At 36.8% G+C, this 25,321-nt stretch overlaps 1 protein-coding gene across 1 annotated transcript in view; it reads left to right on the top strand.

The window, feature by feature from the left end:
- Positions 1-25,321, top strand: part of LOC121727713 (facilitated trehalose transporter Tret1-like) — a 46,302-nt gene that overhangs the window by 12,862 nt on the left and 8,119 nt on the right. The window contains exon 2 of the mRNA XM_042115692.1: positions 15,663-16,510. Coding sequence (XP_041971626.1) covers positions 15,663-16,510 — 848 coding nt within the window. The remainder of the gene's footprint in view (positions 1-15,662; positions 16,511-25,321) is intronic.

Genomic DNA, 25,321 nt, shown 5'->3' with positions numbered 1-25,321 from the left:
TGAATTTGGTGGAACAATTTTTTGTCTCAGTTAGACTTTTGCAGTATGGTATTTTGATATCTGCGATGCAAAAGAATTCAGGAATATGTAGGGAATGTGCTATTATTTTTCTTATTCTAAAATGCAAAAAAAATATTTCGTAGTTTTATTAATAAACTAGCTTTTGCCCGCAGCTTCGCTCGCGTGGAATTCGAAAATCGTGTACAATACGAATATTCTTGCAAATCTCCTTTAGAAACATGATGTTTTTCCAAGACCAAAAGTAGCCTATGTTACTCTCTATCCTTACAACTAAGTCGATGCCAAAAATCAAGCCAATTGGTTGCTTCGTTAGGCTGCGAAGAAAGGACAAACAAACAAATACACTTTCTCATTTATAATATTAGTATGGATAGCTGTTTCCCGCGACTTCGTAGGCGTTACCATAGTATAATAACGGAAATGGATAATTCTCTCCTTTTTATGATCCTTTACTCAAATGGTAAAAAACGGAACCCGATTACAAAGATATAATATCAGCCTGTCCGTCTTTCCATATCCAAGCAAAGCTTCCCTGATATTAATCAAATGACACTCAAAATTTGTATGTTTCACAAGTTTCACTATTAATTAATAACTTATTTCGTTCCTAAGGAATAAGAATTAAAACTCAACACTAACGACGCAACATGTTTTTGCTTGGCGACATTACCAGGAGGGAGGGGGGTTAGTAAGGGCAAAGCCAAAGCCTCCGGCATATTAATCAAACGACACGCAAAATCTGCATGTTTAGTTTTGTTTAGATTAATTTCACTTTTTATAAATAACTTAGTTTGATCCTAAAGAAGGAGAACTAAAACTCAACACTAACAACGCAACACCATTTTGCTTAGCAACATTACCAGGAGGGGGGGGGGGGGTTAGGTTAGCTGCGCCCCCCCAAGTAGGGGGGGGGGGAAGTTCCCCGCATATTAATCCAAAGACACTCGAAACTGTATGTTTAGTTAAGGTAAGAATAAATTCACTTTTAATTAATAAATTTGTTTGTACCTAAAGAAGAAGAATTAAAACTCAACACTAATGACGCGACGCCATTTTGCTTAGCAACATTACCAGGAAGGGGGGGCGTTTGGGGGGGCACAGCTTCCCCAAGTAAGGGCAGGGCAAAAGCCTCCCGCATATTAATCAAACGACACGCAAAATCTGCATGTTTAGTTTTGTTTAGATTAATTTCACTTTTAATAAATAACTTAGTTTGATTCTAAAGAAGGAGAACTAAAACTCAACACTAACGACGCAACACCATTTTGCTTAGCAACAATACCAGGATGGGGGGGGGTTTCAAAGTAGGGTCCGGGGGCAAAGTCCCCCGCATATTAATCCAATGACACTTGAAAACTGTATCTTTAGCTTAGGTTAGAATAAATTCACTTTTAATTAATAACTTACTTTGTTCCTAAAAAAGGAGAATTAAAACTCAACACTAATGACGCGACGCCTTTTTGCTTAGCAACATTACCAGGAAGGGGGGGGGGGGGGGTTTAGGGGGGCGCAGATGCTAAGTTTGAATAAGGCATATATATCTGCAAAAACCGTATTTAAATCGGATCAGTAGTTTTCGTGTTAAAGAAAAAAGTTTAATACAAAATCTTGCCCCCTCTTTTGTCCCCTTAGAGGGGTGAGCCCCACAGATATTAAATTGGAAAATACAGTTTATTATATGATGTAAGTTTATTAAAGAAAAAAGTTTGACACAAAATCTGCCCCCTCTCTGCGAAAATCATATTCAAATCGGATCAGTAGTTTTCATGTTATAAAAAAGTTTGATACAATATCTGACCCCCTCTTCGGCCTCCTTAAACGGGTGGGGGAAAAATTTTATACCAGATTTTGAATTGGAAAATACAGTTAATAATATGAAGTTAGTCCATTGAAGAAAAAAGTTTGATACAAAATTTGACCCCCTCTTTGGTCCCCTTAGAGGGGTGAGGGGGGAAAAATTTATACACCAGATGTTAAGTTGAAATAAGATAAATATATCTGCGAAAACCGCATTCAAATCGGATCAGTAGTTTTCGTGTGATGCTGGAACAAACATACAGACAGACAGACAGACAGACAGACAGACAAAAAACTAACCATAGTTTTGGCTTCTATAGCGATGTAGTAACAGCCCCCGCTTCTTATTTTTTGGATATCTTTAATGTACAGAATTGTCATTTCTACAGTTTTATTATATGTATAGATGTATTTTTAAAAGATAAAACCGACTTCAAAATTGTACGTAATTGAGAATTAAAACTCCGTATCTCCAAAACTACTGAACGATAGTTAAACGATACCAAGTACAACAAAAAAAAAACAAGAATTACTGAAATCGGAATGGTAATTCCAGAAATATCCGAACACAAATATAAAAATATACATACATACATACATACTAACATACATACATACACTTTTGCAATTTGGCACATTTGTTCAGACGCTGATATAGACTATCATACTTATACGAAAATTGGGCAGTTCTGGAAATATTACATACATACGCGTCGAATTGATAACCTCGTTTTTTAAGTCGGTTAATAAAATCATTCTTAGTGAGTCTTCATAATATTATTTCTTCGTAGTTACTCTCGTTCAATAAGACTATACAATTATATCTAGATTCTTGGAGGTATAGTAAATCAAATAGAAATAAAAGTAAAACGTATAAACTATAATATTATAATGAAATCGACCAACTGCGAGTCGGACTCGCGCACGAAAGGGCTCCGTACCGTTATAAAGAAAAAATAGGCCAAAAATTATGTTTTTGTATGGGAGTCCCCTTAAATTTTTATTTTATTTAAATATTATTATTAATTATTAAAAAAAGATATATGTAATTGATTGTACCGTTGGTTCTTGGTGGAAATGCATGTTGAACACTAATAAAACAATATTTGCGTGCACTTTTTCCACTATATTAAGAAATTATTAACAAATTACACGACCGGTTTCGAAATTAATCACAACACCTGAAGATGATTAATTTCGAAACCGGTCGTGTAATTTGTTAATAATTTCTTAATATAGTGGAAAAAGTGCACGCAAATATTGTTTTATTAGTGTTCAAAAAAAGATATATTAACTAAGGCCTTTATAAAAATTTCAAGCGAGCAAAAATAACGTTTATTGTATGAGAGCCCCCCTTAAATATAAATTTTATTTTGTTTTTAGTACTAGTTGTTATAGCGGCAACAGAAATAGGTACACAATCTATGAAAATTTCAGAAGTCTAGCTATAGCGGTTATTGAGTAACAGCCTGGAGAGAGACAGACAGACAGACTGACAGACAGACAGACATCGAAGTCTCAGTAACAGGGTCCCGTTTTTTCCCTTTGGGTAAGGAAAAATAATAAAGTGAAAAATAAATAAAAAGCATTGCATTTTAAGAGTAATGTAAATACTGAAAATGTTTCGCCCACTTCTACTATTGTGTTTAAATTAACTCGTAGCATTTTACGATATCTTCAGAAGAAGTGTAAATTTTATTATTCGCTCTTAAAAATTTACGTCAAACGTTTATATAGCGCATCTTATATACAGTGTATAAAATGTTCTTATCGCGTTGTTTATTGCCATACTCCTTCGAAGTGGCTGGGCCAATTTTGATAATTTTTAGTGTAAATGATCGGTATCAGAATCTGCCGCCCTACAATGAAATCAAAATCAAATCAAATCAAAATATTTTTTATTGAGAGTAATTTTTTACAAAAATATTTCCGAACGTCGTTGCTAAGGTACCGGCGTAAGAAACTCGCACGGGGCTATATTTTACTAAAAAGATGGAAAATTACAATTTAAAAATATATAGTGCACCAAGGCTTTAAATGAATATGTCAATGGGCGCTGCTAGTAAAGGAGAACTGTTAAAAATGACGTTTTTGTATGAAAATAGCGTTAGTTCCTTTTCTCGCCACGTTCATTTAAAGCCTTGTCGAACTGTAACAATATTATTACTACGTTTCTACAATCGAAATAAAACAGTCTGCTTATGCTGCATGAGCATGAGTCATGATTCAAAATCATAACCTTTTCATTACTAGGATAGTTGCGAAAATAATAATTAATTTGCAAATAATACAATACAAATTATAGCTTTAATTTTAAACAGTGTTTCTAAAAGACTTTGTATCTAGCGTTAAAACCGGCGATTCAGCACGTTTTAGAGCAATAAAAACTGAAGATACACTTATCGTATCATCAAAATTTGAATAGATAAAGTTGATATAAAGAACTAATAGGGCCGGCCTGATTTCGAGGCCGAGGGCTCTTCGGAACGGGGTCAGCTGGGTCAATCTTGTTTGATGTTATTGATTCACATTACCTCTTGTAACCCGCTGACATTTGGTTGCTGTCACGGTGGTTGCAGGGTTTGTTGATAGTCGGTTGCCGAATGCTAATGGTTGCTAAGGCTGGCCGAATTCGTTTTCCGTATTTGGAAATCCTATTGCATGGTATCAGTAGAAAATACATTAACTGCCGCACACGTTCGTTTTTCTCCGTACGGAACGAATTCCGCTCGTACGTTTCAAGTGCAAGCCGACGCGTTCGCGCGTAGAAAAAAGAACGTTTGCGCTAGTCTCACGGAATTCCGAATACGGAAAACAAATTCGGAAATCAACGCACGCACGCAATGCAAAAAAACGCACGTTTTCCGTACGGAAAACGTGCGTTTGCAGCCAGCCGTTGCTGGGTTGATAATTGGTAATCTTGCTCAAAAACTCCGATGACGTTAAAAGGGAGGATAATAGAATTTGAGCTGTCTATGTACGTATATTTCTTCAATCGTGGTGCCTTAAGCGACTGATCCCATTGAATCAGATTTCAACATTTTCGTAGACAATAATCGGCTGAGTTACATAGGAATAAAAATTTTAGCAGTCTGTTTATAAATTGTAGCTGGTGACCGAGAAATATTTGCCAAGTTGAATAACGTAATTTTAGACGTGGGAGAGCCATGCTTCGGCACGAATGGGCCGAATCGACCGCAGAAATACCACGTTCTCACAGAAAACCGGCATGAAACAGCGCTTGCGCTGTGTTTCGCCGAGTGATTGAGTTTACCGGAGGCCCAATCCCCTACCCTATTCGCTTCCCATCCCTACCCTCCTCTATTATCCAATTCCCTCTTAAAAGGCCGGCAACGCACTCCAGCTCTTCTGATGCTGCGAGTGTCCATGGGCGACGGAAGTTGCTTTTCATCAGGTGACCTGTTTGCTCGTTTGCCCCCTTATTTTATAAAAAAAAGAAATTAACCACAATATATTGAAAATCCAAAAAATTACAGTCAAATTCAGAATGTTTATTTCAAGGGTCCTCCAAAACACCTTCTAAATGTTTACATACAAGTTGAGGAATGCTAGAGACGAACAAAATGTAAATATACACTCTTCATTAAAAAGTAAAATATTTAAATGAAATACTACAATGTTTCAAAGCGTAAAGCATTTTATAGAGGCGTGATTAAAACTCTAAGCGTAGAGACCGGAGTGTCTTTTATGCTTAAAAATACTACATCGCTACAACTTACAAGTATTATATTACTACAACATTACAAGAATATTATATCTCTAATATCACTGTTATGTTTAGAATAATTCTCTGTTAACATTTTGTGGAAGGTTTGAAGGGTTGTAATTCGAGAGTGCCAGCAGAACTTAAAACGAAACAGCAGCGAATATACATCACACTAATATTTTAAATGTGAAAGTGTGTTTATCTGTTACCTCTTCATGCCCAAACCGCTGAACCGATTTTAATAAAATTTGGTATGTAGATACTTTGAGTCCCGGGAAAGGACATAGAATACTTTTTATCCCAGAAAAACGTAAAAGCCATAAACAAGTGCATTATGCCGCTAACGAAGTTTTCACTCCCAAAAAATACGCAACTGTAACCTCTAAGGTTTGACTTCGAATAGGGCTCCCACACATAGCTGCGAATTCGCATCGCATCGCGAATATCTGCGACAAAATTCATTTTTTTTTACATAAAATACCTCTATAAGTATTTTATAATTATTACAATCTAGCCTAACTAAGACTAATAAGTAATTTTACATTAACTTAATCTGCTAGGTAGAGTTTACTAAGATTGTGTCCATCAACACTTTCTTAAAGTATCTATAAAGGAGAATACACACTATTGTTTGTGTTCGTCACAGTCACTTTACGTTTTTTACACTGATTTTAACACTTAATACACTAACTCAAAAGGTTTTGTCCTTTTCAGTCTTCTAACTAAGTCCGTGTTGTCGAGGAGCTGGATGGCCTCGACATTCACGTGATGGTGAAGTCTCTTTTCGTGGGCTTCGGCGTATCTTTTTATAACTGTAGAGACCATGTCCACATTAAGGTCCCGATGTAGGTCTTCGTTTCTAATGTACCAGGGTGCATTCACAATTCCTCTAAGTACTTTGTTTTGGAATCTTTGTATCATCATGGTATTAGTCTTTTTGGTACAGCCCCATAGCTGAATACCATAAGTCCATACGGGCATAAGGACTTGTTTGTACAAGAGTATTTTGTTACTGATGGATAGGGATGACTCTTTTCCAATCAGCCAGTACATTTTCCTGTAGCGAAGCTCCAACTCTTCGCGCTTCTTTTTGACATGAGCTTTCCAGCGAAGCTTTGTGTCCAGTGTCATACCGAGATATTTGGCGGTGTTTTCGTGCGGTATAGCAGTATTGTTAATGTATACCGGGTTATAGTTTGGTCTTTTATTCGTAAAATCAATATGAACTGATTTTGTTTCATTTAGCTTTATTCGCCACTTTTTCGTCCAGTCATATATGGTGTTAATAGCTTTCTGAACTTTTTTCACTGCTTCTGCTTGAGTGTCACCTGTAGCCATTATTGCTGTGTCATCTGCAAAGGTCGCAATGGTGCTGTTTTCTATTTTTGGAATATCTGAAGTGTAAAGTAGGTACAGGACCGGGCCTAGGACACTTCCTTGAGGTACTCCAGCATTTATATGTTTCAGCTCTGAGTATGCTTCATCTTGTCTCACCATAAACATTCTTCGCACTAGGTAGGACTCTAGGATATCAGCAAACTGTTTTAGGAGGAGTTTTCGAATTTTTTTAATTAGTCCCTCATGCCAAACCTTATCAAAAGCCTGCGCGACGTCCAAAAACACTGTTGTGCAGACTTTATTTTCCTCTAGTGCTTTTTCTATTACTGCAGTTATTCTGTGGACTTGGTCAGTCGTAGAATGTTTTTCTCTAAAGCCAAATTGATAGTCTGGAATCAATTTTCTTTCTTCTAGTACAGGTTTTAAGCGTTTGAGAAGAAGCTTCTCAAATAGTTTAGATATAATAGGTAATAGAGAGATCGGCCTGTAAGATTTTGTTTCATGTGGTGGTTTCCCAGGTTTTGTTAGCATTATGACTTCTGCTACTTTCCACATATCAGGTACGTATTTGATAAGTACGTATTAATGCGGCATTTATGTGCGTAGTTAGTTTTACTATTGCCTTTGGTGGCAAGTTTCGCAAAACTTCTCCTGTGATAAGATCGAATCCAGGGGTTTTTTTCAGGCTAAGTATCTCACTTTTAACTTCCCTTGGGGTGACAAGTTTTATATTAGGCTCGTCTGACGATAAATCTTCAAAATTTTCTTCTAAGCTAGATTGCTGCTCTACTTCTATATTTGGTTGGATGATTTTTTTCTAGGTGATTTGCAAACGTAGCTGCTTTATGTTCACTGCTTATAGCCCAGTTCCCATTTGCTGTTTTGATGGGAGGTATTTGGGCGATGGGCTTTTTAAGTCCTTTTGTTGATTTCCATAAAGAGTATTCTGTTGAACAATCGTTAGTCAGATGAGAGAGATATGTGCTCATACTGTTTTCGACCTGTTTTTGAACCTTACGATTTCCCGTCTGAGTTTTTTCGTGAGTTTATTAAGCTCTTTTTTTATAGTAGGGCATCTTGACACTTGCCACTTTCTTCGTGTTTTCCTTTTCTCTGCTATAAATTGCCTTATTTCTATTGGGTAGCAATTTCCTTTTACTTTCCTGCTAGTGATTGGTGTATTGTTCCACGCACAATTTTGGATGTTTTTTACAAATTCTCTTACATCTAGATCTAATTGTTCTGGAGTCTTAAGAGGAACCTTCAGGTTTATGATAGATTCTAAGTCTAACTTAAAGCTCTCCCAGTCCGTGTTTTTATTTACAAGCGTGAGAGGGCGCTCTCTCATATGATTTTCTCTCTCACTAAGCGTCAGAATTATGGATGAGTGATCCGAGCTCATATCAAAGCCTTCCTCGATTCGTAAAAAATTGGATGATATATTTTTGTATATGAAGAAATCAATTAAGCCAGGAATTTTATTGGGATATGTGGGCCAGTATGTAGGCTTTCCTGTTGATATAACCTTGCAATTTGTCTCGTTTATAGCGTTTAATAGCTCTTTTCCTTTTGTAGTTGTAAGTCTGGATCCCCAGTAGGTGTTTTTAGCGTTAAAATCACCACCGAGTATAAATCTATTGCCAAGATTTCCTAATAAGTTCATGTATACATCTGATTTTATAGAATACCTCGGTGGAGAGTATATAGAGGCTAGAGTTACCGGAAATGATTTTGTTTTTACACATACAGCCACTGCCTGTATTTCTTGTTGCTCATATTTGTATACTTCATAGTGATAAATATTTTCTTTTATGATGACAGCACTGCCACCTCGGGCAATATTATCAGAGTGTAAGGCATGGTATGTTTTATAGCCCTTTATTTGAATATATGTTTCTGTTGTGAAATGAGTCTCAGATATAAGACACACGTCGATATTCTCTGTGTTTAGGACTACTTGCAACTCCGTTTAATGTTTCTGTAGTCCATTTGCATTCCAGGTCATAATCTTTAATGAGTTAATCATTTTCATTTCTGCAAGTGAGTAGCTACGTTAGCGCTACTTTCCAGTTTTTTTAGTCTGTTATCAAATGAGGTCATTAAATCGAGAATTTTGTTTATTTTTTCACCCTCAGGCTGTGGTTGATGATTTTTATTTGCTTTAGCCATTTGCGCAAAAGTAATATTTTTAACGACTTTGTTACTATTATTTTTACTAAATTTTGAATTATAAAATTTACCTGCTGACTGAGTAGAAGTTGTAATGGTTGTCGGCCCTTTTTTCTTCATTGCTTTTAATTTCATGTTTTGAAGCCTTTTAGCCACAACACAGCACCTGTAGTTAGCTGGATGAGCTTCACCACAATAAACGCATTTTGGTTTTGCCTCAGCTGGTTTCTGGCAATCCTTAGTTAAGTGTTTACCCGTGCACTTTACGCATCTGGGTTCTTTTGAGCAGTATTTTTGTGTGTGGCCATAAGCCTGACATCTTGCATTGTGGTATCAGTTTTGTGGTCTTCAATGGTTGGATATCCACTTTGCAACCTAGCACTGATTTTATGTGATATATTTTATTTATGTCCTCGTCCTTCTCAAATGAAAGTACGAACATATTAAATGGTAATTTATTTCTCCAGCTCAGTTTATTAACCGCTTCCTGGATCTTATAACCTTTTGATTTTAGGTCCTCCACTATTCTCTCTGGCAAACATGAAAAATGTAAGTTTTTCGCAACGACTCGTATTGGTCTGTCTTGCTTATTCTCATATGAGTACCATAAGAGCCCATTTTGCCGAAACAACTTAGTAATAGCTCTATATGAGTCTTCATTATTGGCATTTACTTTCAGGCTTTCGCCATTCAGCATTTTTGCAGTAAACGTAGCGGTAGGTATGCTCGTCATGAGTAAGTCATAGAATTCTTGGTAGCTCTTGAAATTTTCGATAATTATAGGTGGTGGTTGGGGCACCTTCTTAACTTTTTGTTCTTTTAGCTCTTTACTAGACTCTGATTCTTGCTGTTGCAGTGGGGAGAGTGAAACGTTAATCTTTCGCTTCTTTCTGCTTTTTTGTCGGACCCACTCAGTTTCTTTAGCTAACTCCTCTTCATCCGTCTCATAATCAACATCGACAGGGGGAGCCTTGATGACACGACGTTGGCTTGGAGATTTGTCTTTTTTCTCTTGTACTTTTTTCAGTTGTTTCTGAAGTTTTTCTATTTGATCTTGGAGATCCTTTACTAGGCACTGTAGTTTTTCACGTGCCTCCTTCTCTTCTAGATAGTGGTTGTATATGAATTTCTCTTTTGCTGTTTCAATCTTTAGCTCGTGGGTAGCCATTATAATATACTAATGTAACAATTGTTTACATTGCTGGAACAACACAAATTTGCGTGATTCACTATCGGTATCTGGGTCATCGCGGTGTCTGCAGCATCAGCGCGGCGCGCGGCACGTACGCGCAAGAGAGCGTTAGACAAGCGACCAATCTGAGCGGAAGACAGCTGATTACTGAGCTGATAATAAAAATGACATTACGATGCGATGCGATGCGAATTTGCAGTTTTGTGTGGGAGCCCTGAATTGTCATTCAGCGTTCTGTAGTTACAACAAACCGTCCAAGTGCGTGACAGGGGCACGCGCAATATTCCTACTCCCTTGAATTTTTTCACATTTCCAGAAGCAACCGTTTAGCTGTTATAAGGGGGGGGGGGGGACAGTGGACTCTAACGATTTTTTTCCACTTTCCGTTTGTGAAATATTAAGTTTTAACTTAATATTTCACAAACGGATCCCTAAATCGGAAAATGATCTGTGAATACTAGTAATATTTTTAAAAAACCTATCCGACGATACCCCACACGATGGGGTGGACGCAAAAAAAAAGACGTCCTATAGTCTCTGAGCAAAACCACGGATAGACAAACGGACGGACGGACTTACAGACGGACAGACGGACAGACGGACAGACGGACAGACGGACAGATGGACAGACGGACAGACAGACGGATGGACAGACCGAATCTATAAGGATTCCTTGTTGACTACGGAATCCTAAAAAGTCTCTGTTCGTCAGCCTTTGACAACTTGGCCAATACAAATTGAAAAATCTGCGGAACCCTCAACCTAACACGGTCCTCGTTGATTTATTTACATCGAAACATTGTTGTAAACCCAAAATATAGTCAGTGCAAACAATGAAGATAAGATTTATCAGATGTTTAGTACCGCAGTGCGCCACTAGTGATGTGCCTTCGATGACGATAAAATCAGACCCTGTCATTGGCACAACTCCAGGTGAAATCTAATTAATTAAAGTATACTCGAGTTAATTAAATATGGCAAACATCAATAAATAGATACGTTAAAATCGAAGGTCTGCTTTTGCACACTTACTCAATGCTGTCTTGACAGTCTAAGGGGCGATTTCACCAGAGAAATGGAACGCGTTCAGTGCAGACTGAACCGGTTCTAAACGTATAAACGCGTTTATAACACCGAAATGCATTTAACCAATATAATCTGAATGCGTTCACAGCAAATCCGAGTTTTATCTTCTGAACGCTCAATATTCGAGGTTTACTTCATAAAACCCGTTCAACGTGTGTCCTGTTAGGGTAGTATCATAGCGAATCGAAAATCACCTAGACGAAAAAAATGACAAAATGACAGTTTTAACACATGTGTTTGGTTAGTTAACGTATCGTTTCTTGCGATTTTGCTGATAAAGTCACATGAATATATAGTTACATCTTGTATGTATTTTTTGTGAATATGTCGACTGTTGTATCGATAACTACAAGACCCCTCTCTAAAACCCTCAACGAAGTTCTGTTTGACAGTTAACACTTTTTGAGCCGTCAGCCCCGGGTTTTACGGCGGGGGTTTTTGGGTAAATAATGGTTCATAACGAATGTTACCCTTTTATGTCACACGTGTATCCCAGAAAAAAGTACTATAAGCATAATTTTAGATTACAAGGCTAAAAACGTTACTGCTAAAAATACTTTTTCAGCAGTAAAAATATGTACAATTGGTGTAAATCAAGTATTATATTTTGTGTAAGCATTGGTTACGTTATTATAGAATTCTACTACATACCTATTTTACTTATCAATAAGTAGACTGAGTACATAAATTAACTTTTCCCTGAGTCTATGATAGTCAAGCTCAAAAAATACTTATAAAAATATCAGGAAGGGGAGGTCAAGATACTTTAAACAGCCCGCAAAAATGTACGGTTCCTATGTGATTGACAATTTTTTTGCGCAACGGAGCTGCGGGCATAATTTAGTAAAATATAAAAAGCTTAAGTTTGAAGAGGACAGACGCTGACATAAAAATAGTCTATTTTCATACCGAGGCTTAGAGATCGAAGTTATCTTTGAGGTACAGGAGCCACAATATTAATATTAGTTATAATATGTTGCTACATTCACACAGTTGGCTGGGGCTATGCGCCGCATGTGCAATTTCAAGCCTTTGATGCATAAATATGCTTGAATCATGAATATTAATTTATTCATTAATTACTGTACCGAAATAGTTATCAAATATTATAATACAGATTTTGATAGCGGCTACGTTTAAAAAGTAGCCGATGTGATTAACCTGTGATCATATTACCGTAATCATCATAATTCAATAAGTAATAGCTCCCACACCGGTTTCGGTGACGGTGGCCGTTTTCATTGAAACCAGGCCAGCTACGCAGGAGTAATTTTATAGTGCCCAAGTGTGTGCGCAGTACACAAGAGCACTTGGAAATAACATGTTTCCAACGCGAGAATCGAACCCACGACCTCCGAGTCAAGAGCCGCGCTCTGTACCACTAGACCAAGGAGGCGTTCAATCCAATAAGTACTTTACATACAAAAGAGTAATAGACACATTCCTCTGTTAATCCTCACAAACTTTCAAGCTTATATAAAGTGCTATAGTAGAAAAGACGAAAAATTATTTTAAAAACTAAAATAAATTCCGAGTGCTAATATCATAGAAATGGAGCGAGGTGACAAAAATTCGTTAAAAATGTAGATAAAATTAGTCTTGTTTTTAAAGGCCAGTTTTATCATGTTCTCATTTGGAAAGGTATTTTGGCAGCGACTGGACAATTAGTTTGCCAAAAAACAGAAGGTCGGGCAAATGGGCAAATGAATGTAGAGGGTCCGGCCAAGGTACATCAGAATTGCGCAGAGCAAGGCCATATAGAACAACTGGACCAATCACATAATATAAGTAACTATACTGTACTCGACGAAACATGGCGGTAGCGGTCATTGACTCTCTGTCAAAAACTTGTCATTTTCTATATAAACCGCGTCTATATAAATCTATATATTGACAATGAAGTGTCTCAGATGTTGTCAATCGCGGCTTTGCATAGAAAACGACAGTTTTTGACGGGGAGTCAATAACCGCTACCGCCATGTTTCGCCGAGTAGACGACGGTCGCAATTCCGTTGGGCCCAAAATTCGCTTATCGCGTAGGAACCGTACATTTTCCGGGATAAAAAGTATCCTATGTCCTTGCCCGGGACTTAAAATATCTCCATATCAAATTTTAGCAAAATCGGTTCAGCGATTTGGGCGTGAAAAGATAACAGACAGACAGACACACTTTTGCGCTTATAATATACGAGCTTTTGCCCACGGCTTCGCTCGCGTTAAGAAGTATTATTGGGTTGGAATTTATCAAAATCTTTGCTTAGCGGATGCCTACGGCATAACATCTACCTGCATGCCGAATTTCAGCCCGATCCGTCCAGTGGTTTGGGCTGTGCGTTGATAGATCACCACGTCAGTCAGTCACCTTTGAGTTTTATATAATACTAGCTGTCCCGGTGAACTTCGTGTCACTTTAAAACCTTCCCTGGACTTCTACGAATATTTCAAGACTAAAATCAGCCCAATCGGTTCATCCGTTTTCGAGTTTTAGCGCATTTGAAAATCCATTTTTATATATAAGAGTTATTCAGAATTTTTTTTTGAATTTTTCTCTCCGTAAGAACCATCCTCGTACTTCAAGGAATATTTAAAAAAAAGAATTAGCGAAATCGGTCCAACCGTTCTCGAGTTTGATGTCTTAGCTTAGCAACACATTCAGCGACTCATTTTTATATTATAGATATATAATATAGATACTTTTGATTTCTCAAGCTCAAATGGAAAAAAAACATTAAGGACTCTCTGACGGTCTGCTAAAAATAAATCTTTATTTATTTTTAGCAGACCGTTAGAGAGTCCTTAATGTTTTTATATTATATACCTACTCTTTAGTAGGTATATAACATAAAAATTAGGTTACACTCGAAAAACACAGTCCTCCACCTGGCGCAGTCGCGTGAACACCTTTATGGGGCAAAATCAATGAAGGTTTAATTGAATATTATTGCAAAACCAATAATAATTTTATATCTGCTCATTGCTGCGGTAAATTTGTTTTGTTCCATTGAGTTTAATGTAAATGTTAAATGAAATTGCAAACATTTTAATCTCGTGCCAGTGTTACGGTATAAGCCGTTTGAGTTGAATTATCAATTGCTTATAGCTATCTATATAAATGAAAATGAATTTAATTTTGTAAGTCTCGCTAAAACTCGAGAAAGGCTAAGCTGATTTGGCTACTTTAAGTGGCTAAACACACTAGGCCGAAAATACGCGGCCGAAGTTCGGCATGATTACGCCAGAATGCGCTACGCATACAATATAACGCGGCGTAATTTCGGCAAGGTGTGTCATCAATAATTTAAAATACATTGCAGGCGTAATCATGCCGTACTTCGGCCGCGTATTTTCGGCCTAGTGTGTTTAGACACAGTCTTGAAACATTCGTGGAAGTCCAGGGAAGGTTTATATTAGAAGGGTAGAGATACAAAGTTCACCGGGCCATCTGGCATTAGATAAACTTTTGAAATAATCTATATATATAAAACTCAAAGGTGACTGACTGACTGATTGACATAGTGATCTATCAACGCATAGCCCAAACCACTGGACCGATCGGGCTGAAATTTGGCATGCAGGTAGATGTTATAACGTAGGCATCCGCTAAGAAAGGATTTTGATAAATTCCAACCCCAAGGGGTTTTAAATATAGGGGATGACAGTTTGTATATAATAATACTTCTTAACGCGAGCGAAGCCGCGGGCAAAAGCTCGTTAAATATAATTCTATATTATCTATTTGAATAAAATTTATGTAGATACTAGATACTATGTAATTATTATTACTAATAATCACTTAAGTTAACATTTTTTTGAAGTAAGCTCACAGTAAATACTGCGATTGCAAAGAGTAAATTGTTATCAAATAAGAAGGGACAAGACATATTTATGTCTCGTCGAGAAAAATTCTTAATAGTCTATTAAAAAGGCTTTCAAGCAGGGATTAATTATTATTAGTCTTTAGACATCACAATCCTTTGATTGCGAGGCAGACGCAAAAAAATATGGAAGATCAAAAACCCGTCTATAGATATTATACTTAGACGTCTCAAATCCTTCTAAAGTAGCGGGTATCTGCGCCTGTCACCGACAGCTTACAATTTGAATGAAGTCGGAACTCCCTTTGTAATTTCAATCTGAAAGGATTTCGCAAATCTTCCTTTTAGCGAGAACTACGTTTGGCGGTTTTGATGTAGGCTCATAATATCTTGATGAATATAATGTTACGTAAAATGTAATTAGAAAAAGCAGACATAATAATGATAAAATTATGCTGGGCGCTTAATAGTTACATTAATGTTACAAAGTTAAGCTCACATTTCTTTTTCTTTACAGAAAGTCTTATGAAAATGGCCGGGTCACGAGAGAGGCTTCTACACGATCGACGCTTAGAATACGATTACGAGTACGATCGAAAACGACGGTACGACATTAAGAGATACGACCGCCCCGTAAATCATGTTAACGATCGTTCCAACAGAATCGTCCAGCCCCGACGTAAAAACGGCTACGTTTACGAGGACATTTACTCGGATTTCGACGAGGCGCAGGGTAGATTGTCATTATTTCGACCGATTAGACCGGAATACCTAAACTTGCAGACGACCTACGATAATAAATACAACTCGCTCCCCCGAACCTACTTCTACAATAGAGATCATCCCGGCAAAAAATACTACGACTATAGACTGGAAACTCGGAGACCGCGTGACTCTTATGACCGCTACGAACCTAGCGAACGAACTACTATTAGCGAACGAACGAATAGAACGCTGCCGCGACGATACCCGAACGAGGTGAGGATCGAACGAGAGAAGCCGAAGAATGTGGCGATATGCAAGCCGCTGAGACTGACCGAGCAGAACGCGAGGTACTGGACGACCGATCCGCCGGAGAAGGCGCGGAAGCCAAAACGCGACGAAGCCAAGAAGAACGTGAAGTTTTCCGAAGTATCAGGATGTAGGAAGATGATAGTGGATGATCCGGTGTGCGGGAGGAAGGTGGTCGCGGTGAGGGAGCTGGAGGTGTCGCTGGACCAGATGATACAGAATGGATACTTCGAAAAGCACAACATACCGATCGCGATACCGGAGAAGAAGGAAGAGATAAAAAGTTCAGTTCCCAACGGGAAGTGCCTATCGAGCGAGACTCCGGCCCCGCGCAGATACCGACATCTACCTCAGGTATGTTTTGCTTGTTATGTTAATTTATTTTAGTTAAAACATGTTACAAAGAAGCTAAATTATTTGCGTTACCGTATTTCGTAGATATATATTCAGATACAGTACAACCGTATTCGTAACGCAACTGAACAATGTTGTTTTTAGGTTAAAACTTAAAACCAAAAAAAAAAAATAGTTTGATTGATAAAAACCCCGCTAAAAAACTGAATTCGTTAATGTCTAATTCTTGAGTTTCTTTTAATTTGCTTTGCATATTATTATCATCACGTTGGTTTGATATAATGTTAAATCAAACTGTTTTATGAGAATTAAGCATTCCATATAATAATACCTAAAATCATCCCAAGTCTATCAAAACATCTTAACTAACTGAACCTTTTCCTGTTACAAGTAAAATATAAAACCGGAGTTACCCCATAAAGCCCTTAAGATTAAGGTTTTGTTCAATTAGGGCGGCATAAATAGCGAAGGGCTTATTTACTGTGGCAGCGGTTTCCGCAGTTCCCCGGAGCCCTATCCCTGTCCCTTTGAGAAGACAAACTAGCCCTTAACTTCATCCATAATTTTGGTAGTTTTGGTGATGAATATAATAGTGAATATGGTCAGAATTATTGTAATGTTATTATAACTTCTGTCTTGAATAGTATAATTTTTTAACTTCTGTTATTGATTTCTTTTATCTTAATACAATTTCCTGTGGCGAGTAGAAAGCGCTTGTACAACGAAAAAACTCCTATAACGAATAAAAGTCAATTTTTCATTGAAGCTAAAAAATAAGATTTTTCTTCCTTCTTGCTAAAAAATATATTAGTGTAAGGCAGTGTAAGGATGTAAAATATTCACTTGTCAAGTCCCCCTGAAACAATAGAACATTAAGGACATTTTGAGCAACTGTCAAAACCAAGAAAATTTGGAAAGCGTTTTTACGCTTTCCAAATTTTCTTGGTTTACCTTAACGGATTGTTAAAGCAAGGCTTGCCATTAACTTAACTTATTGAAACTGTCAGTGATTTGGGATTAATGAGGTGCTCTGCTAATGACAGCTGTTAATAGCGTGCTCTGTTTACGTCACAGTAATTAGCCCTGACTCCTGAGTCCTGAGTTACATAAAGAGAAATAATTTTGGAAAAGAAAAGGTACTTAAGGCCGACTTAATCATTAAGATGTATGGCCTTTATAAATTAAGAATAAAAAAATCGGCTAAGTACGAGTCGGACTCGCGCACGATAGAGCAAAATTAGACCAAAAATTGTGTTTTTTGTATGGGATTATTCTGATGGGATTATTATACTCCTTAATTTTTTATTTTATTTTAATATTATTCTTAAATATTGCAGTAGACATATAATTAAGGCCTTTGTGAAAATATCAAGTGCCTACCTGTGGCCATTATTGATATCGAGCAAAAAAGGCCAAAAAAATCACGTTTGTTGTATGGGAGCCCCCTTTAAATATTAATTTTATTTTGTTTTCAGTATTTGTTGTTATAGCGGCAACAGATATACACAATCTGTGAAAATTTCAGAACTCTAGCTATAGCGGTTCTTGAGATACAGCCTGGAGACAGACAGATGGACAGACAGACGGACAAACAGACATCGAAGTCTCATGAATAGGGTCCGTTTTCACCCTTTGGGTACGGAACCCTAAGAAAGGTACATAATCAAACTACAGGACCTATGAAGGATTAAGTTCTTTTTTGCCAAGAGACTTTTTCATTTTTAAAAAGCTCTTTTCTTTATTTTCATATTTTTATCTTGCTAAATTACAAGCAGCTATTTTATCTCTGGCAGGATCATTAAACTCTTTTAGCGGTCTACAGTTGGTAATAGTTATATCACATTAATTGTTTCCGAAATGTTGAATTGTTTAACAAGATACTTTAAGATAATAAAGGAGAAAGCTCTAAAGATAGACCATTGGACTAAGTGAGGTATAGTATGCCCAGATAGACCGAAGACCTCTATTGATTTAAGCTGTAGTTTTTTTCATTATGCACTAAGAATAACTGTATTTCAAAAAGATAAAACCGACTTCAAAATTGTACGTAATTGAGAATTAAAACTACTTATCTCTAAAACTACTGAACCCATATTGATGAAACTTGCACTATTCCATAAGTTGAATAATGCCTAGTACAAAAAAAAAAAAAGAATTACTGAAATCGGAATGGTCATTTCAGAGATATCCGAACACAAACATAAAAAAAACATACATACATACTAACACACATACATATTATTTGTTCAGACGCCGATGTAGAGTAACATATACGAAAATTGGACAGTTCTGGAAATATTACATACATATGCGTCGAATTAATAACCTCCTTTTTTTGAAGTCAGTTAAGAATTGATAACCATTTTTTAAGTCGGTTAAAAAGGTGTAATATTAATAATTTTATTACGTGAAAATTGAAATACTGTTAAATAAATGGAATCTCAGTCGAACAGAACTAAATTGTCTAATGGACAGACCGACTCAAGTTCGTTAGCAACTCGAATCTCGATGCTAGTGTCCCTTTGAAATATCGAAGAAAATAACCCAGATACCGGAGACAAAAGTAATTATTGATTATTTCCATTCAGTTTTTATTCCGTTGCTCTAGGGAAATGAATTAAAAACTCGTAAATAGCTTTGCTCGATAGCGTCAATGAGGCGGTGGTCAGCCCGACGTCACAATGAAAGAAACGGAATTGAAATTACCTTTTTGTTCTGTTGGAGCTGGTGATTACTTATGGTTGTTAGATGAATCATCGACTGAGGATTTAAATTGATTATTTTTATTGGGAAATGATGTGACATTTAATAAAAAATATCACCAATGATAGTAAACTTTTTTTAGGTCCAATAATGTGGCGCAAAGAGAGGGCTGATGGTTTATAGTTAACAAGTCTCTTTTTCAAGGCAGCTTTCCGAAATCCATACTAATATTATAAATGCGAAAGTGTGTCTGCCTGTCTGTTATCTCTTCACGGCCAAACCGCTGAACCAATTTTGCTGAAATTTGGTATGGAGATACTTTAAGTCCTGGGAAAGTACATATAATACTTTTTATCTCGGAAAAAACTACGGTTCCGCCGCGATAAACAAATTTTGGCGTAACGGAGTTGCAGGCGTCATCTAGTAATATAGATGAAAGCCGGTTTATCCATTTGACGGCTACAATTGCACAAACACGTACACATTACTAGCTCATAACTATCCTGTGTTCATAGATTAAGGTCCTTATAAAAATATTTAAGAGGTTAAAGAACAGGGCAACAAGAACGATCAACTTAATCTGGCTATTGCCATACGTTTAACTTAAAGAACCTTAAGCTTAAGTTAACCAAGCTATTCGCTATATAAAACTTTTAATATGTGAAAAAGTTAGTTCTAGATTTTACAAAGTTCTAGGACTGTGTAAAAAGCAGACGGTGCTAACATTGGGAAGTTAGTAGTTATTAGAATTTGAGGCCGCACTGCGCTATGCGACGCACGCTGCGACACTGTCCGACTGCGAATTATTTCCCTGGGCTTGCATGAATGTATGGGTTACAAGGCATTTTAACGTCTTTATCGATGAAAAAATCTAATAAAAAAAAGTTTGTATCTAGTCCTGCCATATTTGTGTTAAAAGTAATCAGAACTGTTCTTGGATATAGGATTAATTAATCTAGTAAGAAAACGAAATATCTTAAAGTTAAAAAATTAACGAAGATATGTATTATGTAATGAGTATTTGACTTTAATTTGATTAGGGTTTTAATATAAATTTTATTCATTTTCTACCAAAATATTCATTAAAATAAAGTTAAGTAATCATCAAAACATGTATCGTAGATCTACGTAGGGCGGCATCGTAGCATGCATTAATGTACGTAGTATGCTACGTACGTGCTACGTACCACGTAATACCCCCATTTTATTTTCAAACTATACATTAAAGTTAAATGTCTTTGATGCCCGGTTTACATTTTTCCGATACAGCTCCGGGTTATTATTGGGTTAATGTAATAATAAAAGCAATAGTTAAAAAAAATACGCTAAAGCGTATTATTAATAATAAAAGATGAAAAAAAATTTAAAAAAATCATCTTTTATTAGAATTATTATTTAAATACTTTTATATAATATAATATTGAATATAATAATATATTCAAATACTTTTTTTTTTCAAAAAAAAAAAAACAAACAAATTATTGCATCGTCATTGACACTTAACACGTATGCAAAGTTTCGAATTATTTAGACTACTGATGATAAGTAAAAACCGTGCTCGAAGATTCCGTTACAGCCACTGTACTTGACAGTTACAGCTTCGAAGTGCTGGACTGTAATATTATCACCAATTATCACTGAATTAGAATATTCAAAAGAGTAATCCATGTGACAGTTTCATTTTTTTCTTTTGAAGATAAAGCGAAAGGGCTTGAGCGTCAACCTTTCAGATTATCGCGTATATCATAGGGGTTATGACATGACGCCACGAGACAAGTCTGTCAGCTGACGACGAGTCACTCTGGAGTCTGGTGCAATCTCTCGTGTCACATGCTTGACAGTTAGAAAACCCAGTGACAGTCAGTTAAGGGTGGGTTGCACCAGAAGCGTTGTAATAGTTAAGGTTACGGTTATTGTCAAATATGGCGTCCATTATTGACTTTAACTAGAGATTTGACAGTTTATTTGACATTTTGTTATAGTAAAAGTTATAGTTAACGCCGGCGGCAACTATTGAAAAACAATTGTGTTTGCGATACCCACGATGGAGTTGAGATCTAGGTTTAAATTAGCCCCGAGTTAATTTTTTAAAGTTTTTCTTTCCGTATGATATTATGTGCTTAAGCATACCCACGTCAGATAAAAATAGCTTATTTTCGTAGCTCTCCCCAATATAGCCCGATTAGAATGTCACACGTATGACTTTAGGGGATGGGGCCAGGCCCCCTCATTGCTTATCTCCAAACCAACTAGCAAAAGACTAGTTATAGCCACGATTAAACTAGGTCTTAACCAGAACAGTAGTTTAGACCCTTTCGAAAAAAAAAGCTTAAGCATATTATCAAAAAGGAAGTAAATTGATAAACTTCAGACGAATATTTTGTTATGTGAGTTATTATATGTAACATATAATATTCTTAATGTTCATAACAATTGACTATAAAATTTATTATGCTAACACTTATTTTGGCTGAGCTATCTTCTAAGCCTCTAAGGTATTCCCGGCTAAACTTTTAAAAGGCCTTTTTAAAAGATTGGCAAGAATGGCTACAGAAACAGTCAATAAATAAGATAAATTCAGATTCCACTTAGAGCGTTAAGTGAACTTTAAATATAAAGGAGAGTGGCTCCGATCGGAACAAAAAGGCATCGGAACAGCGGGCCGGCATTCATTTCCGCTTCCGTTTGTCTGACGAACGAGCGTAGACTTAGAGAATTAAAACTCTCTATTGAGCAGGGTTTCTCAACCTTCTTTGTGACGGGGCCCCCAGTATAAAAATGACAAGTCTTTCCAAATAAATTTTCCAAATCAGTAAAATATTGAAGGAAGATTATGATAATATTATTATGTCTTAGTTAAAGAACTGTCTAAAAAATAATTAGTAATAATAATACAAGACCAACCAATGTGTGTGTTATACGTTAGTTTGACAGATATTTTTCATTTAGTTCATACTTGTTTCTGTGTTGCGCAAGAATTACAATAATACAACTGATTAACGCTACCGTTTTACTTATACTATGGTAATAGGTAGTATCTATTGATTAGTATTAGTATAAAAGCCGCAGTGAGCTATTAGATAATGATATTCAGCTATACTCGACCTGGATATCTGACCTGGACAGTATGATCGTTTAATGTAGTGTTAAGGTTGTTTCCGTAGGGCTTCCCGCTTAACATACATTTTAATGTGAACTAATCTTATCGCGATTTACCTCCTGTTAGTCTTGTGGTAATGCAGATGTTACTAACGAATTGTATGCCTAAATTCTATGCCTTTAAGAGGCAAAACTGTTTGACTGTCAGTGTCTAAACACACCATGCCAAAGATACGCGGCCGAAGTTCGGCAAGATTACGCCTGCAATGTTTTTTTTTCAACGTCAATTCGGCGGCGCTCGAGACACTGAATATCCAGGCAAAGTTACGCAACTGAATTTACGCCGCGTAATTTCGGTTCTTATTGTGTGTCATAATATCAGCCAAATGCGTCGGAAGTCACAACGTAAAATGATAATGTTCAGTCGCGTATTTTCCGTCTAGTGTGTTTAGACACTTAGGCTCGATTTATATGCGTCCTCCCGAATGCGCGGTTTGGCGGCTACACCGCGATCAGCACTCACCAGCAAAAGTATGTAAATGACAGCGCCACTTCGATATTTGAATGAATCGTTACATACAATTCTCTTGTGATCTCGCGGTGTGGTCGCCAAAGCGCGCGTTCAGGCGGACGCATCTACATAATATTGTTACGTGCTAGGGGGTTACGGTACATGGTATACGGACACGTAGTGCCATCTAGCGACGAACCAGCAAAACTTACCGAGGAAACACAGGCAACATAAATCTCCTACTCAATACTAGATGGCGTTAGGTGCGCTAGTACATACTCGAATAGACTGTGCTCGAACTTTCTAGGAGCATGTACCACAATAAACATAAAACAACTAAACACGTAAACAAAATAAACCGGTAAACACGTAAACAAGACACTTCAACTAGACTAGCGCACCTAACGCCATCTATTATTGAGTAGGGGATTTATGTTGCCTGTGTTCCCTCGGTAAGTTTTGCTGGTTTGTCGCTAGATGGCACTACGTGTCCGTATACCATGTACCGTAACAATATTAATACGTGAGCCAAAAACTTTGTATCCCTTTTGACTAAAAATGGGGAAACGTAGGTGAATGAAATTTTGCAGTTATAGTTTATATGGTGAAGGAGTGCATCGAGCTAATATTATTTTGAAATTATGCTTTTATCATACATTTTTTTAACAAATAAAACATTACACACACTACTTGAACACACACTAGGAAAATTGACAGATTTTTGAGTGACAAGCCTATACGTGGGAGAGCCATGCTTCGGCACGAATGGGCCGGCTCGACCGGATAAATACCACGTTCTCACAGAAAACCGGCGTGAAACCGCGCTTGCGCTGTGTTTCGCTGAGTGAGTGAGTTTACCGGAGGCCCAATCCCCTACCTATTTTTTTTTTTTTTTACAAAATATAGGTAGTTATAGTCCTAATGCCATTGAAACCAAGGTCGAATTTCGACCATTGGGCGATCTAGTATAAATAAAACCTTAAATCAACACAATGTGTCTGAATCAGAAACTTAAGAATATCGCATATTATGTTTCCTCCTTAGAGAATCTATAACTAAGCAAAGCTTCTATTTTTCAAATGTTCACCTCTAATAGGATTAAATCTTTTGTATGCCAGGAAATTTCTCTAACTTAAAGATGCGAAAAGAAGCTTATGTAACATAAATCATAATATAATACTTTGGTGCGACATACTTCACCATATTTTTATATTACAGATATTCTTTGATATATTCTTTGATAAAACCTCTCCACGTTCTCCATAAGTTCGCCCATAAACTCCAATAATTTCGGTCGTAAACGAAAAACAGGCACCTGTTTTCAGACCATTAGCTACACGCAGTAAATTTGCGTCAGGCCCCAGACGTGAGGCGGCATCTTAAACAATATTTACTATATCTTGAGGGCATCATTGAAAATGTCGGGAGGCTCGCCTAAAACCTAATCTAAAATGTTATCGTCTGCGGGGTGTATTTTATGGTATTGAAATGTAGAACCTTGAGACGTGATTTGCTGATGTAACTAGCTGAATCGGAATTACTTAGGGTTAGGCAATGATTGGCAACACAGTGGACCTATCACCGTATTAATCACTTCGTGTTGACGATAGCTAGCATTGACAGCATGCTGTAACTTGCGTGAGTTGCGAGCAAACGGCCGCCGAAACTGCGCCTGTAGACAAGTGGCAAAGCGCTAACGCTGACGCTAACGCTAGCGCTACAAAATGTATGGATTTGACATTAGTATTCGCTAGCGAAGCGATGACTAATGTCAAATCGCATACATTTTGTAGCGCTAGCGTTAGCGTCAGCGTTAGCGCTTTGCCACTTGTCTACAGGCCCTGTCAATTTATTTGTGTGACGTTTTTGTCGTTTTTTTCTGCAGATACTTATGGTAGAAATATCCATTAAATTGTAGAGAATATCTGAATATTAAGTATACCGTCGAAGAATTAGATGATAGTCCCTTGCTCTAATATTAATACCTATTGTTGTGAAAACCCTTCAACTGACTTGTTTTATCGATAGTTAAAAATAAAATATGGCTTTTTATTTTGTGTTACGAATTATTTGTGTGACGAATTTTTATCCCAAAGCTACTATTTAAAGAGTCAAAGTGCAAATGCAGTGTTAATACGGCAGCACTGTCATCAACAAAATTAAGAAAAAAAATGCTAGGTTTATTGTTTCAGGAGTAAATGAGTCTAAACTGGTCGTTACGTTTTTGTTTATGTGGAAAAAAATAAAAGTAAATGTGAATTCTAAGCTAATAAACAGACATTTTAATGTTATTGTATTATATTTGTTAGCGATGAGGTCAAAGGTAAGTATATTATAAATCACCCATTAATGCCTAGTTGCAATAAATAACCGAAATATAATCTAAAATTGTTGTAAATTCTAAGTATTTTGTGTTGCATTTGGGTTACGATTATGTTACATTAGTATTACATTTGTGTTATCGTAACACAATCGATCTATAAAGGCGAATGCATAGT

Source organism: Aricia agestis, chromosome 6 (assembly GCF_905147365.1).
Source record: "Aricia agestis chromosome 6, ilAriAges1.1, whole genome shotgun sequence".
Classification (NCBI taxonomy): domain Eukaryota; kingdom Metazoa; phylum Arthropoda; class Insecta; order Lepidoptera; family Lycaenidae; genus Aricia; species Aricia agestis.
The sequence above is the reverse complement of the archived record's forward strand: the minus strand, read 5'-3'. Positions and strand labels throughout refer to the sequence as shown.